The 17,527-nt window shown below is 44.3% G+C and overlaps 1 protein-coding gene across 1 annotated transcript in view; it reads right to left on the bottom strand.

Moving 5' to 3' along the window:
- Positions 1 to 17,219, bottom strand: part of LOC115132046 (probable G-protein coupled receptor 153) — a 36,884-nt gene extending 19,665 nt beyond the window's left edge. The window contains exons 1-3 of the mRNA XM_029664251.2: positions 16,980 to 17,219; positions 12,438 to 13,062; positions 5,726 to 6,155 (exon numbers count right to left, since the gene is read on the bottom strand). Coding sequence (XP_029520111.1) covers positions 5,726 to 6,155; positions 12,438 to 12,826 — 819 coding nt within the window. The 5' untranslated portion in view covers positions 12,827 to 13,062; positions 16,980 to 17,219. The remainder of the gene's footprint in view (positions 1 to 5,725; positions 6,156 to 12,437; positions 13,063 to 16,979) is intronic.
- Between the last annotated feature and the right edge of the window lie 308 nt (positions 17,220 to 17,527).

The following is a 17,527-nucleotide window of genomic DNA, read 5'->3' as shown; positions in this document are numbered from 1 at the left end:
ACAAACCACGAGAAGTACATGACATAGTACATTAGCCATAGAGCAGATTTAACCCTAGGGTACAGACTTCTCTCTCCTATGAAGGAACACTCATAAGGTCAGCGAAATGGCTCCAGAAGCTGTATGTGATGCCATTTGTAGCAACACATTGGTGATAAATGTCAACAACCATTGATTATCACAAGGGTTTACTGTATGTCACCTGCAATGCTACCAAACACTCTGTTGGGTAGAGCAGTCTTGCACAATGAGATGAGGGGGAATCCCGCCACACACACGCATATGTACGCATAGCCACTTTTCTCCGCCCCCTAGTGTGATGTTTTGGAGCAGCTCTTGAAGGGCACTGGAGCAGAGACACACACAGAGACACGTGCACTGGAGCAGAGACACCCACACACACCCTGCCTCCCTCACTTCCAGGGCTACCTAAAGCCCCAGATGAGCTGGGTAAAGCGTTAAAGTTCATTTAAATAATAAACTAGTCTTATAGGAGGCCCTACGGGGAACATTAGTCTACTAATTAACGATGGGTTTTCCTATACTTCACACTGGCCCACACTGAGCATACTCTGTTCATGCTCCGTTCTCCTGCGAGGTAGCTCATTTCTATGGTGTTTTGGAGTCCTCCCGTGCTGACTCAAAGTGCATCCTCTTCCTTCCCATCTGCCTCAGCCCTACTCCCTCTCTGGAGCACAACGAACAGACGGAGCTCTGCTGATGTCAGACAAAATGGCTGCCACCACTGTGAGGGGGCAGCAGGGGGTGGGCAAACATTGCAGGCCTACATAGCAGTATACTGCATGACATTTTAAGAAGATGCAAATGCTTATCAGCATGCTAAAATGTGTGGAATGCTATGTGACGGGAATAGGATTTCTTGAGGAATTATCTGAGAGTTGTAGCCTTAGCCTAGTTTGTCACTTGCCTGCTAAAATCATAAGTGCATTACTGAATATGGTCCATAAATCTTTCAATCTGCAGTTGAGTTAGCATGTCACAGGCGTGTTGCTAGGGGAGTCTTTAAGTGCTTTTCTGAGTGCGAGTGTGTGTGTTTGTGTGTGAGTGAGTGAGTGAGTGAGTGAAAGCGTGCTGTACAGCTTCTTTATCTACATATTTAGGCTTGAGTTTGTAATGGCACCTTTATTCATATTCAACCGTTTGATATAAGGACCTCGGTTTGGGCTGCACTGTGAACCCAAATGAATAGATAAAAACATTGACATTTCCATACTGAAAACGCTAGGCCTATAGGCTATGCCTATGCTGCGTTGTAGGCCTATGACTCGGGTAAATCTGAGCTGAAAAAACAACAACATTTCAATCTATTCCGTTTGAACAACTAGAACCTATGTGCACGTTGTGATGAAAATTCTAATCTTAATTAGTGTTGTCCTTTTGTGAGACGCAGCCGGGAACTAGTTCTGTAAGATAGCGAGTGGTGGGGTCAATAAAGCAGAATTGGAGGATCCGCCATCATCGTTTAAATCTCCAGTTTGTTGTCTTCCCAGTCGATTACTACGGCGATGGACAGAGAGTGGTAGACCAAACGTTAACAGTATGTCGCCACGCTCAAGGAGACTAGCCTCTGCAGCTGCCAACACCTCAAATATGTTGACACATTTACGCCGACATCACCCCAATATATAACGAAAGACTGAATCGTAAAGAAACAACAACACAGCATCATATTCCCTCTGCATTCAAGCAGCCCTTGGCAGCTGATTCTGACAGGGCCAAAGAGATTGCAACAGCAAAAGGTAGGCCAGATGTATATATTTTCAGTCTTTGCTTTGTAGTCGTGGATATGCACCCATTCAAATCAAATCACTGTTATTTGTCACATGCACCGAATACAACAGGTGTACAACAGACTTTACTGCGAAATACTTACTTACGAGCCCTTTCCCAACAATTTAGTTCAGAGTTAAAAAGTGTGTGCTTATGTGTGTTTTGGCGTGTCAGTGTAGTATGTGTGAGGTTGTGGGTAGAATCCAGTGAGTGTTAATAGAGCCAGTGCAAAAAAAAAGTGTGTCAATGCAAATTGTCCAGGTAGCCATTTGATTAACTGTTCAGCAGTCTTATGGCTTGGGGGTAGATGCTGTTCAGGAGCCTTTTAGTTCCAGACTTGGAGCTCCGGTACCGCTTGCTGTGCGGTAGAAGAGAGAACATTTTTAAGGCCTGGATAGCAGAGAGCTTGGCCCCAGTGATGTGCCGGGCCGTACTCACTATCCTCTGTAGCACCTTGTGGTCGTATGCCAAAGAGTTGCCATACCAAGCGGTGATGCAGCCAGTCAAGAAGCTCTCAATGGTGCAGCTGTAGAACCTTTTGAGCATCTGAGGGCCCATGCCAAATCTTTTCAGCCTCCTGAGGGGGAAGAGACGTTGTTGTGCCCTCTTCAAGACTGTGTTGATGTGTTTGGACCAGGATAGGTCCTTACTTATGTTGACACAGAGGAACTTGAAGCTCTTGACCCGCTCCCCTACAGGCCCATCGATGTCAATGGCCCACCTGTGAGCGGCCCGTCAGGAACTCTAGGATGCAGTTGCAGAGGGAAGTGTTCAGTCCCAGGGTCCTTAGCTTATTGATGAGTTTGGAGGGCAATATTTAGATTTTATTTTTGTCATTTAACAGACACTCTTATCCAGAGCAACTTACAGGAGCAATTAGGGTTAAGTGCCTTGCTCAAGGGCTCATCAACAGATTTTTCACCTAGTCGGCTCAGGGATTCGAAACAGCGACCTTTCGGGTTACTGGCCCAACGCTCTTAACCACTAGGCTACCTGTCGCCCTATGGTGTTGAAAGCTGAGCTGTTTTCAATGAACAGCATTCTCACATAAGTGTTCCTTTTGTCCAGATGGGAAAGGGCAATGTGGAGTGCAATAGAGATTGCATCATCTGTGCATCTGTTGGGGCGGTATCCAACTTGGAGTGGGTCCAGGGTGTCTGGGATGATGGTGTTGATGTGAGCCATGATCAGCCTTTCAAAGCATTTCATGGCTACAGATGTGAGTGCTAAGGGGCGATAGTCATTTAGACAGGTTACCTTGGTGTTCTTGGGCACAGTGACTATGGTGGTCTGCTTGAAACATGTAGGTATGACAGACTGGGTCAGGGAGAGGTTGAAAATGTCAGTGACGATACTTGCCAGCTGGTCAGCGCATGCTCTGAGTAGGCATCCTGGTAATCCGTCTGGCCCTGCAGTCTTGTGAATGTTAACCTGTTTAAACAGCTGGTGCTCTCATGCATGGTTCAGCATCGCTTGCCTCGAAGCGAGCATAGAAGGCATTTAACTCGTCTGGTAGGCTCGCGTCACTGGGCAGCTCGCGGCTGGTTTTCCCTTTGTAATCCGTGATAGTTTGCAAGCCCTGCCACAACCGACATGCGTCAGCCGGTGTAGTAAGATTCAATCTTAGTCCTGTAAGATTCAATCTTAGTCCTGTATATGCCTGTTTGATGGTTCAATGGAGGGAGTAATGGAATTTCTTATAAGCGTCCGAATTAGTCACACTCCTTAAAAGCAGCATCTCTAGCCTTTAGCTCAGTGCGGATGTTGCCTGTAATTCATGGCTTCTGGTTGGGATATGTACGTACGGTCACTGTGGGGACCAGTGATTGCACGTTCGCCAATAGAACAGAGGGTAGATGAGGTTTATCCACTTGCCACAGTTTGTCCACTCGGTGGTTTTCCGGTGATTGTCAGCAACTCTTGAAAGTGCTCGAAACACATTACAAACTTCCTTTGCACCCATTTCAGCAAACAAGTAGTACCTGCTTTATATAAGAAAGCCAAAGCCGAAGTTTTCAACTAATTGGCCAATGCACCCTGTGTTGCATTTACTTAACAGTGACAGCTCATAACATTAACCTGGAATGGGAGATGTACTGTGCTATAGGCACATCCCCTTTATGAGAATCATCTGACACTGAAGAAGGCAGTGTCATGGTGCGTTCGTAACCAAGATGCAAGTCGGTATTTACCACATACAACTGGGAAAAATCCACTTGAACGGCCTTCCAACTGGTAATTACTTGTGGGAAACTCATCTTGAGCACCCACTTTTCCTACATGGTGATCTCTGACGTCACATACTAAGGAAATGGCCTCTATAACAGCATGTTTGGCAGTTAAATGCAACAGCAAAACATTATACATAAAAAGCAATCTATTCATGTGGTTTTTCAACTCTATAATTTGTTTACATGCATGATAGCCAATTGGCATTTCTCAATGAGACAAAATAACTTGAATGCATCCAACTGCTATTTACGACTTCACAACTGGTAAATTCCCACCTCCCACATGGTTACAAAAGCAGAGTGGAAACAACAGACAATGCCAGAGTCACAACAGACAATGCCAGAGTCACAACAGACAATGCCAGAGTCACAACAGACAATGCCAGAGTCACAACAGACAATGCCAGAGTCACAACAGACAATGCCAGAGTCACAACAGACAATGCCAGGAACATTGTGAACGCTGAACATTGTGAATGGCATGTAATTCCCCCTTTGTACCAAAAACCGAACCGTGACTCCAAAATCGCAATACGTACCGTGTTTGGTGAATCATTACACCCTTTACCGATGGCAGAAATGGACTAAGCTACAGCACAGAACAGCTCTATAATTCAACCACCAACTACAAGGCTTGTATAACTGAGTTTTTATGTATTATTATTTGCATTGTAAAGTTTTAACAACAGACTGTATAACCATCCAATACATCTAACCCGTTTTCCCCCCACCATTGCATAAGTGGGGCAGACTTGTGCCAGAGAGGATGTGGGGCGGGGGGACTATGGGGAAAGGCTGCATAAAACCCATATATGTTCTGCACACAAACACACACACACACACACACACACACACACACACACACACACACACACACGCATACAAACACACACACAGACACACACAATTTGAACCATGAAAACAACAACACTACAACACAACACCACCACAACACAACACCGCCACTCTTGTCAAGATGGCTCAATACCGCCTGTACTTCCTAAGGTGGTTAAATAAAATTGTCATGCCCCCTTTCCAAATACTACCGCTGCACCCATCGAGAGCGTCCTGACCAGCTGCATCATGGCCACGGCCTGAACATCCACTCAAAACGGTGCACGAGGAAGTCCCACAGCATCATCAAGGACCCCACACACACCACAGCCACAGACTGTTCACTTCCTTACCATCGGGCAGACGGTATCGGAGCATCCGGTCTGATACCAACAGGCTCAGACAGTTTCTATCCACAAGACATCAGACTGAACACTTGTACTGGACTGACCACCTGCACTGACTCTCCGCAACTTAGCACTCATGCACTCACTCACACACATACACACACACATCCACATACACACATATACACCCATGCAACACACACATCACAACTGCTGCTACTAGACTTTAATTTATTACTGCTAAACAGTTTAAACACCTGCTCTCCAATCCCCCCTTTCCCGGCACACGTGTAAATATTCTACTATCAATTGTTGAGAGCCTTTCCTATATTTATACTTATGCTAAACATTTTATTATATTCTACCAGAGAGCCATTTCCTGGTTATTCTTATTCTTATCTTTTATTATTTCTTATTGTTGTTACGTTATCGAGAGGGAACCTGCAAGTAAGCATTTAATTGGACGGTGTATACCATGTGTATCCTGTACATACCACTATTAAAACTTGAAGCTGAACTCACCAGGATGGGGAAGCCGGTGAGGAAGTCATAAATGAAGACGATGCCGCTGATCAGGTAGGTGATCTGCAGCGAGGTCTTGAGCGATTCCGAGCCGTCGATGGACGAGCGCCGCTTGCCCTGAGCGTCCTCCACCACGATGGTGGGCACGTTGAACTTGTTCTTGTCGGCCTTGTGGCCCGCGTGGATGGCGAAGGTCTGGAAGAGGGCAATGCCGATGCAGATGATGCCCATGGCCACGCTGCCGCCGATCAGCAGCAGGAAGCACACGCCGAAGCCCAGGCCGATCTCTGTGACGATGAAGCGGCAGTCGCGGGCATAGAAGCGGTCGATGGTGTCGTGCCAGCCCACGGCGGGCAGTGTGGACAGGATGAAGGACACCATCCAGATGCCCATCACCGTGTGCACCGCCTGCTTCTTGGTATTACTCAACCTACATGGGGGAGGAAGAGGGGGATTGTAAATAACATAATCCTATCTTTGATGTCATAGTTATTCCCTTAAACTGTGGTCTGAAACTCCTGGCTCTATAAACCACACTCCACATGGCTTGCAAAGTGATGTCTAATTCCTACTCGATTCCTATTATTAGACCCCTCACCTCTAAGTAATTGTTTTAGCCCCAGCAATTTGCTCAGAGTGTTAGTGTCCTCTGGTAGTATGCATTTGCTATGTGCACGGCACACATTTAAAAAAATACTGCAGGAGGCTGAGGCGTTTTTCCTTTTAAAACATCTACGAGAGGCGACACAGGCTTTACCTGAACTAAGACACACACACGGTTGCAGCACGTGAAAGCACATTCACAAAGTTCAACTGCACAAAGACCGAGTCTGGAATTCAAATCGAACCTGCCGGAGCAATGTTGGTGCAGTGTCATGGTTTAAAAACGGCTGCACTTCTTAGGGCTCTATTCGATCCGCATCGCAGAAGTTCATATTTACAGAATGATTGAAATTTAAAGACCACATTCACGGTAAATGCTGCATATCTCAGCTCAATGGGAAATGACCTTTACATCTCTATGGCAGAATCAGTAACGCTTCAGTTTAACAGATTGGACTAAGCCCTGACACTGAAAAGCAAGTCTCAGGAAGCATTAGTGGTTTTAATATACCCAAAATAAGTCAGTGATTTTATTTTACCATGATTCAAGCCACTGTCTAAATACACCAATGCGAGTTTGATTAAACAGAGCCCTGAAATTCATTGACTAAACTAGAAAGAATTGAAGAGATCATGAGACAGTTTATGTTGCAACGGCCTCTATTGGTTGCCTTACTTATGGATACCCGATTGTCAATTGTATGATTTTTTGTAGGTTGTTTTTAGAAAGTGGCTACGGTATAAAGTGACTCAAGAGTATCCAGGCAGATTTTCAGAGTTTACTCCGGCTGAGGATGCCCCTCCTCCAACCCCCATAGCCTACCACAACTGTCCGAGAGGAGTTCTGGAGGTAAACCCAAGCTTTCTTTCAGGGGAGAGATCAAAGCCAGCCTCGTCCATCCCCCTCTTCTCTCATCTCCTCTTACCCTCATTCACATCCTTTGATTAATCTCCCTCGCTTCACAGAGACATTGTACGTGTGTCTTTGCACAGAGAATGACACCAACCTCACCAAATGAAGTAAAGTATACAGTATTACGAAATATATAAATGGTAGATTTTGATTTGAATTGGTCTGTGCTACATGTATGCAGGGCTATGGGAACAACGCATAGAGGAAGGCAGCAGCCCTGGGTCTGCCATGTTTGCATTAAAGAAGTGGGTCTCTTAGCTGCTGCGAGTCACAGATCGCTAGCCTTTCCTCAAAGTGCCTGAGGTGGGAGCAAAGAGAGGGATTTACGTCATCAAGCTGCTTGAATCTATTACCATAAAACGAGAGGGAGTAAGAGGAGAGGGAGAGAAAAAAACTCCTGAGAGATAGTGAGCACTGGCTGATGAGAACAGATGCTGAAGCGTTTGTTTCCAGTGCAATGGCAAAATTCATTATTCAGGCCTTCAGTATGCTCACGTCAGGTAAAGCACGCGGCCATGTGCATTCAAAAGGAGAAAAATGGGTCTGTTTCAGGTGAAAGATGAAAGTGTCACACTCTGATCTGTTTCACCTGTCCTCGTTATTGTCTCCACCCGCTCCAGGTGTCGCTTGTTTTCCCAGTGTATTTATCTCTGTGTTTCCTGTCTCTCTGTGCCAGTGTATTTATCTCTGTGTTTCCTGTCTCTCTGTGCCAGTGTATTTATCTCTGTGTTTCCTGTCTCTCTGTGCCAGTGTATTTATCTCTGTGTTTCCTGTCTCTCTGTGCCAGTGTATTTATCTCTGTGTTTCCTGTCTCTCTGTGCCAGTGTATTTATCCCTGTGTTTCCTGTCTCTCTGTGCCAGTGTATTTATCCCTGTGTTTCCTGTCTCTCTGTGCCAGTTCGTCTTGTATGTTCCAAGTCTACCATCGTTTTTCCCGTATGCCTGCCTTTGCAATTCTCTTTTTTATAGTCCTCCTGGTTTTGACCCTTGCCTGTTCTAGATTCTGTGCCTGCCTGCCTTGACCACGAGCCTGTCTGCCACTCTGTACCTCCTGGACTCTGATCTGGTTTTGACCTTTTGCCTGTCCACGACTATTCTCTTGCCTTCCCCTTTTGGATTATTAAACATTGTAAGACTCCAATCGTCTGCCTCCTGTGTCTGCATCTGGGTCTCGCCTTGTGTCATGATAGAAAGAGGTCACATGTGGAATTATATTGTTAAGAGGAGCTGGAAAAAATGTGTGAGGGTCTTTATGGGGGCGGGGTGAGAAAAAAGATGACTTTGGGGGACAGAAGATGGATAATGTTATTGTGAATCAAGCTTCAGGTCTATAACTGACTCTCGCTTGCTCTTTCTCTACCCCCCCTCTCTCTTTTTTGAGAGAGCGAGAATCTGTACACAGGTTTCACAACAATTTGGGATGATTTGTTTGGACACAAACCCATAGCTTTAGCTACTCTGAAATTATATTAGGTAAAGATAATTGAGGACAAGCACCGCTTGTTGGGTAAACAAAAATGTTGTTAATTGTATTTTTTGCTAAAAACCTTGTCTCTGCTGAGCTGGAAAATTGGCCTCGTTAACTATGATCTGGACATCTGTAGACAATTTGACAATAGGAGCTAGAATAAAATATCTGTGCACAGGAAGGGCTATTTAGAGAATCCTTATCAATACACACCATTTGATTAATCTCATTGTCATTAACACACAGTATCCATCTCCCTGTTTTCATTGGGCTGATTCTGACATTCTAAAATGACATTCAGTTTCAAAGTGGTTGAAATTTTACTCTTAAGCTGGTTTGATACCCACCCCCAAACTCATTTGGTTTGCAGTACGGTTTTTGCACACTAAAATGTGTTTGTTCATGTGCACTTGGCCTGCAATTACATCGCTCTTGAGATGCATTCATCTACAAATAATTGTTATGAACTTTTTGATGATCAACATGGGGACAGATTTGCATAACAATAATAACATTTAGACATTTTGAAATTAAAAGCACAAACTTCACTTTTAATCTGTTATTCAAATAACTGTCAAAACCATACCGCAGTTGGGGCCTCCTGAGTGGCACGGTGGTCTAATGCACTGCATCGCAGCGCTAACTGCATCACTACAGATCCTGGTTCAATCCCAGGCTGTGTCGTAGACAGCCACGACCGGGAGACCCATGAGGTGGTGCATAGTTGTCCGGGTTAGGGGATTGTTTGGCCAACCAGGTTCTCCCATTGCGCTCTAGCGGCTCGCGGGGGGCAATGCACGCTGAAGCGGATGTATGGTGTTTCCCCCGACACATTGGTGTGGCTGGCTTCCGGGTTAAGTGAGCATTGTGTCAAGAAGCAGTGCGGTTTGGTTTGGTGTGGTTGTGTTTCAGAGGTCACACGGCTCTCGACCTACGCCTCTCCCGTACGGAAGTTGCAGCGATGGGAGAAGAACATTATTATTTTTTTAAACAAACCGCAGTTGACAAACAAGTTACAAATGGTGGCTTTAAAACATTTCTCCTAGTCCTACAATATACTTGTAGGTCTGAGATTTGAAACATCTTTATTGAGGGGCACGTAAGGTAGAAATGGCACAGAACAGATCCTTCAGATAAGTTGGACTTCCGACTTTGACCCTAATTCATGGTTCCTGTGTTGTTCAAGTAGCGCCAACAAGGATCACATTACTTCTGATGGTTGTGGAAGCCAGATGGAACTGGATGGAAGTGATGCAGCGGATGCTCTCACAGTCTAGCAAGTCTAGTCCCACACGGGATTACCTGGATTCCACACCAACAGATGTGTCCGGGATAAAGTGAACTCACTGGGAACGCATCACTAACTCTCCTGTTTCTCTAAACCTATGAAACCAAGTCCATCAGACACTCAAGTCAGATTCTTCATATTATGATTGGCATGGTTGGAAAGGATGAGTATGACTATGTGTTCTGGGGGAGAGATTATGTAGCCTAGGCTATATTTGGCTAAATTATATGATGTCGCTGTAGCTGAATGCTTTGTCAGAGGGAGGCTGCATTGAATTACTTGAAAGTCTTGAAGAAAAACAACATTTACTGTAGCTGTTAGTAGATTTGCAAATAAACTCACAATGTAGATTACGCTAATTCTAGGCTACTGGAAGGTCATTCATAATTTGTGGTTTATCTAATGCGTGACAAAATGTAACTATGCAATCCCGCGAACAGGTGTAACGGTTGTAATTACTAAGTAACAATGTCTACCAATTACATTGCACCTTTTCTATTTTTGCTTTACATTGTTGTCCGATCTCCCAACATTATTTAACTACCATTAAGACAGGTATATGCAGCACTTTAAAAAAAGTGGGACCAAAAGCACAATCAATGGCTGCCCCTGTATATACAGTGAATTTGAAAATATCTTCACACCCCTTGACTTTTTCCACATTTTGTTATGTTACAGCCTTATTCTAAAATTTATTAATTCCCCCCCCTCTCATCAATCTACACCGTAATGACAAAGCAAAAACAGGTTTTAAGACATTTTTGCAAATGTATTATACATTTTAAAAATCACATTTACAGGACATAAGTATTCAGACCCGTTACTCAGTATTTTGTTGAAGCATCTTTGGCAGCGGTTACAGCCTCAAGTATTCTTGGGTATGACTCTACAATTTGGGGAGTTTCTTCCATTCTTCTCTGCAGATCCTCTCAAGCTCTGTCAGGTTGGATGGGGAGCGTCGCTGCCCACTATTTTCAGGTCTCTCCAGAGATGTTCTATCGGGTTCAAGTCTGGGCTCTGGCTGGGCCACTCAATGACATTCAGAGACTTGTCCCTAAGCCACTCCTGCGTTGTCTTGGCTGTGTGCTTAGGGTCGTTGTCTTGTTGGAAGGTGAACCGTCGCCCCAGTCTGGGGTCCTGAGCGCTCTGGACCAGGTTTTCATCAAGGATCTCTCTGTACGTTGCTCCGTTTATCTTTCCCTCGATCCTGACTAGTCTCCCTGTCCCTGCCGCTGAAAAACATCCCCATAGCAAAATGCTGCCACCACCATGTTTCACCGTAGGGATGATGCCAGGTTTCCTCCAGATGTGACGCTTGGCATTCTGGCAAAATAGTTCAATGTTGTTTCTCAAGGTCTGAGAGTACTTTAGGTGCCTTCAGGCAAACTCCAAGCAGGCTGTCATGTGCCTTTTACTGAGGAGTGGCTTCCGTCTGGCCACTCTACCATAAAGGCCTGATTGGTGGAATGCTGCAGAGATGATTTTCCTTCATCGCCACAGAGGAACTCTGGAGCTCTGTCAGAGTGACCATCGGGTTCTTGGTCACCTCCCTGACCAAGGCCCTTCTCCTTCGATTGCTCAGTTTGGCCGGGCGGCCAGCTCTAGGAAGAGTCTTGGTGGTTTCAAACTTCTTCCATTTAAGAATGTACTCTTGGGGACTTTCAATGCTGCAGAACTTTTTGGTACCCTTCCCCAGATCTGCCTCGACACAATCCTGTCTTGGAGCTCTACGGACAATTCCTTCGACCTCATGGCTTGGTTTTTGCTCTGACATGCACTGCCAACGGTGGGACCATATATACATAGGTGTGAGCCTTTCCAAATCAAGTTCAATCAATTGAATTTACCATAGGTGGACTCCAATCAAGTTGTAGAAGCATCTCAAGGATGATATGATCAATGGAAACAGGATGCACCTCAGCTCAATTTTGAGTGTCATAGCAAAGGGTCTGAATACTTATATAAATGAGGTATTTCAGTTTTTTTTATATACATTTGGAAAAATGTATAAAAACCTGTTTTCGCTTCATCATTATGGGGTATTGTGTGTAGAATGATGCAGAAAAAATATAATTGTATCAATTTTAGAATAAGGCCGTAACATAACAAAATGTGGAAAAAGTCAAGGGGTTTGAATAACGTCCGAATGCACTGAATGCCTTTCCACTTTTCTTTTGGACGTGCAACTTTTCACAGCATCTGTAGAAACAGGACAAACAAACGTAGTCACTGTTTGTGTGCGTCTGTAAGTTATTGTTCGTATGTATAAGTTTGTATATGGAGTGAGAAAAATATCAAATGAAAAAAATATATATATATTTTTTTAAATAAACCAATGGAAAAGATACGGGACACTCGCACAAGAGAGTCCACCCACCCGCAACAACACACAGCAAGAGAGAAGCAATCAAACTAGACGCCAGTTCTTCCCCACACATACCTGTAGTTGACGGGCCAGCGTACCATCCACATACGGTGGTAGGAGAGTGAGGTGACTGAGAAGCAGGTGACCAGCGTCAGGGTGTAGAAGGTGGACACGAACACCTTGCACAGGCCCTCGTTCCATTGGTAGCTGGAGTGCTGTCGGCGCAGGGTGATGACGCAGTACATGGTGATGGGGATGGCCATGTTAAGGATGTGCGTGCCGGCCAGCGTGCAGATGAGGAACTCCAGCGGCTTCCACTTCTTCTGCTTGGCGCTGACGCTCAGGATGCCCCAGGCGTTGGCCAGGATGGACACGGCTGAGCACACCAGCCAGGCCAGCGCGTTGGTGCTGATCACTTCGCTCACCTCATCCTCATCCATGGCGGAGCGCGGGGACGATGCCATCGGGGGGCGGGGCGGCGGCGAGAGGAGAGGTCACAGCGGAGGAGGAGGAAACGGCGTTGTTAGTGGTGGAGGCGGGCAGGAGGGGGCGCAGGGCACTTTCCACAGGATAGGTGGTGCAGCAGGGGACAGAGGGCATGGTGGTGGCAGCAGCAGGAGAGAATGAGTAGAAGGGGAGGGTGAAGAAGGGGGAGAGACTGGGGAGGAGTGGCCAAGCCCAGCCAGCGTCACTAACAGGCCTGGAGAGGGTGAATAGGAAGAGAAAAGAGGAAGGGATGGGAAAAAAATACAAAGAGAGATGATAAAGGAGTAATAGTTTACACATTACTTCAATACATAACAATTCCAATTCAATTTTAACAATCAACTGATAGGCCACTCATTGTAAAACACTTATGGTGAACATGGTGCAAGTGAAGGCAGGTTCATTTCATGTGCAACCAAAGAGAATTTGACCACACACTCCAGCAGAGTTTACAATTTCGACCATCTATTAGGTTCATTGGCTGAATCCAAAACTAGACTCTACGGTAGGCTACGGATGCTCTAAGGTGGGCTTCACTATTCACTGCCATGTCCTGCAACTGGCCCCAACTTGGGGAATTTCACAATCTGGAAATAATGAAATGGTGCCAGTAACACGAAATCCAATTCTTGCTCCTGATTCAAACTGGCGGTGCTGTAAAGTAATATTGTATAGTTCAATACAGTAGCATACCAAGATGCATACCAAGATGCATACCAAGATGCTACTGTATTGAATACATTTGTATCACATTTATTCCCAATAATAGATATGGCCAGTATGGTAATAGGACATATGACAATGTGTCAATCAACTCCCTGTTTTCCATAAAATGTCTGTATGGACAGCATAATGACCCCCAAACAATCCACATGCCACTCTTTTCACATCAGCCATCTGCAGGTATGTGTACACTGCATTATGCTCTTTGATCAGCATTCAAAGCTATTTTCTCAGTCAAATTGCCCTTGCTAGAGAAAATACACAAAGGAGATCTGTTTTCCCCCACACCACAGTGAAGTGTAAAACACTTGGCGCAGCTGGAGTGTTGTCAATTCACTTCTATTTCCTGTCTGTTTTGTTGTCCGGAGAGTGATGTGCTCTGGGCCATACCCCAAGGAGAGACACTCAAAATTAGTGAGATGTCATCGCTCAGGCCTCTCGTACAAAGGCTAGCCAGCTTATCCGAGTTCCTGCCTCCAACAGCTATTGCATTGTTTTGTGGTGCTAGCTTTCGGTTTGAGCTTTACATTCAGGGTTGCATTGCAAAAAGATACACTACATGACCAAAAGTATGTGGACAACTGCTTGTCGTACATCTCATTCCAAAATCTTTCTCAAACTGTTGCCACAAAGTTGGAAGCACAGAATCGTCTGGAATGTCATTGTATGCTGTAGCGTTAAGATTTCCCTTCACTGGAATTAAGGGGCCTAGCCCGAACCATGAAAAACAGTCCCAGACCATTATGCCTCCTCCACCAAACTTTACAGTTGCCACTATGCATTAGGGCAGGAATCTCTTGGCATCTGCCAAACCCAGATTTGTTTGTTGGACTGCCATATGGTGAAGCGTAATTCATTGCTCTGGAGAACGAGTTTCCATTGCTCCAGAGTCCAATGGCGGTGAGCTTCACACCACTCCTGACGATGCTTGGCATTGCGCATGGTGATCTTAGGCTTGTGTGCGGCTGCTTGGCCATGGAAACCCATTTCATTAAGCTCCCAACGAACAGTTCTTGTGCTGACTTTGTTTCTAGAAGCAGTTTGGAACTCGGTAGTGAGTGTAGCAACCAAGGACAGATGATTTTTAAGCGCTTCAACACTCAGCAGTCTCGTTCTGTGAGCTTGTGTCACCTACCACTTTGTGGCTGAGCCGTTGTTGCTCCTAGATGTTTCCATTTCACAATAACAGCACGTACAGTTGACAGGGGCAGCTCTAGCAGGACAAACTGACTTGTTGGAAAGGTGGCATCTTATGATGGTGCCACGTTAAAAATGACTGAGCTCTTCAGTAAGGGCATTCTACTGCCAATGTTTGTCTATGGAGATTGCATGGCTGTGTGCTCGATTTTATACACCTGTCAGCAACGGGTTGGGCTGAAAAAGCCGAATCCACTAATTTGAAGGCGTGTCCACATACTTCTGAATATATAGTGTATGTTATGTTACAGAGTAGTGTTTTTAATAATCTAAATCAATCAATCACTCAATCAACCAACTACATTCTACTAAGGGAAACTACTGGGTAAAGACATCAGATTAACATAAACTTTTGGTTGATATTTGACTGAATTCCCATTTAGCAAGCACTTATTGGACCACTGCTGGTTATGAGACTGCACACCACTGCAGGCAGGCAAGTCAATGTCAGAACCTTGTCATTATACTGATGACTAGTGATGGCGGGAAAAATCGATACAGTAGAGTATCACAAAATTATTTTTTGAAGAGATTATATTTATTCTAAGGATCGATTCTCAAAATAAATAAATAAATATATAAAGTATATTCTTTTTTCTTCTTCTTGTAGGTAGTTAACGTTAGCTAGCGCTAGTAATTTGTACCTAGTCCAAAACTCTGGTATTTCTCCTTTTATAGCTTGGCCTCAATATTTTTGTGAGCCAATATGTTTTTAGCATGACATGTCTGATCAAACATTTTCTCATGGTTCTCTCTTGTCCCTCTGCAGCAGACACATAGTGAGCAATATGTTAGGAACATAGAATCGCAATACTTATAGAATTGTAAATAAATCGTGGTATATATAGAATTGCCACACATATCGTATCGGTACCGACCTAAGTATTGTGATACTATCGTATATTGAGGTTCTTGGCAATTCTCACCCTACTGATGACAGCCAATATGGTAGTGTGCTGCTAGCACAGCATGAGGTTACTAATTGGGAGAAGTCCCAGGTACAGGAAATAAATGCAGGTTAGCGTTTTTCGTAATTAATCTTGTACTGGACGCAGCTCTGCAGAGTAGTCAGTTGCTAGCACAGCCACCAAGTCATAAAATCTGATTTGAAACTCTAACCTTAACCACACTGCTAACCCTTGTGCCTAACCCTAACCTTAAATTAACATCAAAAAGCTTCTTTTTTTTGCTTTCATTAATTTTTACAATATAGCCAATTTTGAATTTGCAATTGGCCCATCTAGCGCGAATTGCTCAGTTCTGCCTCCAGGACAAGACTCATCCCAATTAACATTAACCTGCAAAATAAGTGAAAGATTATTGCAATACTGCTCAAGATATTGTTGCTAACCATTTGAAAGATGATGATGAAAAAATGGCAAACTATCCCTACAACTCTGGGCATGTCTTTTTGCTGTCAGCGCATACCAAACCCCCGACACACCACAGATTCAGCAGCACAGATTCAGCCACAGAGCAGCCTGAATCCCATTATAGAGGGCCAACCCAGCCGAGCTGTACTGGGCTGGCCTTGTTACACATCCACCATAGTTACTGGAACCTTGCTGGAAATATCAGCCCTATTGTGTGAATCAGGTCATGGAGAAAGCCAGCTAAAAGCTTTCGCAGAGATTCTTGTGGTTTCCTGTAGAGAATGATGATGACCAATAGCATAAGCATAAAGGGGCAAGTGGTGCCACCTAATAAATTGAGTCGACAGACAGGTTGGAGCCATTGGAGTCCTTTTATAAGCAGAAGGCTCAGACATTCACAATGATGTAAACCTAGCCTTATCAAAATGCCCAGGTCACAGCTGCCTCCCAAACTTACCCATGAGATGCACTTAGAGCATAATTCTAACAAAATCTTGATTTGAAATTATTGTGGGTGCAGCAATTGAGCAATATTACACTGAACAAAAATCTAAACTCAACATGCAAAAATGTCACAGGTTTTTACTTAGTTACAGTTCACATAAGGAAATCAGTCAACTGAAATAAATTCATTAGGCCCTAATCTATGGATTTCACATGACTGTGCAGGGGATCAGCCATGGCTGGGCCTGGGAGGGCATAGGCCGACCCACTTGGGAGCCAGGAATGAATTTTACTTATCTGGTTCATAAATCATTTAAATAGGTTTGCTAAATTAATCTAATCACCCAGCCTAGTGAATTATGCGTGGATGCTTAGGCTAATGTTGTATTCTTACCTTATGAAAGATTCCACCCGCAGACTATTCCAATCTTTCTGTGATATTACTTTTGCTGTAGTCCACAAAAGTCGTGGTCAGTCCTTACATTCCGAATTGAGGAACGACACCGGCGACCGTTAACATCAATCCAACAGTGTGATTTCGAAAATGAACGGGCAGATTTGAAACAGTATCAGCACAGCTGTACGTGGCCATTATTGTAGCGTGCGCGTCCTTTGTCCCATTTGGAGAAAATAACGTATATGCTTAGTTCCCTGTGGCAGTGGGAGTAAACCGCAATAATAAGAAATCATTTATTGGGACAATATCATTTTCTTGGTTGTCGTCTCCTCTGTGCTTAGCCTATATTTGTAACATCTATAAAATACAATATTGATGCGTAATTTCAACTACCCATTTTTTTCTTTCCCCTGATTGAATATTATTATTTGATTCAGAGGAGAAAAGACTCCTAAGATCTATTTTGATCCAGATGTCATTGCAAAAACATTAGAACTATACTGAACAAAAATATAAAAGCAACATGCCATTTCAAAATTTTACTG

This window comes from Oncorhynchus nerka, linkage group LG7, assembly GCF_034236695.1.
Source record: "Oncorhynchus nerka isolate Pitt River linkage group LG7, Oner_Uvic_2.0, whole genome shotgun sequence".
Taxonomy (NCBI): Eukaryota; Metazoa; Chordata; class Actinopteri; order Salmoniformes; family Salmonidae; genus Oncorhynchus; species Oncorhynchus nerka.
This window is presented reverse-complemented; position numbering and strand designations above follow the sequence as displayed.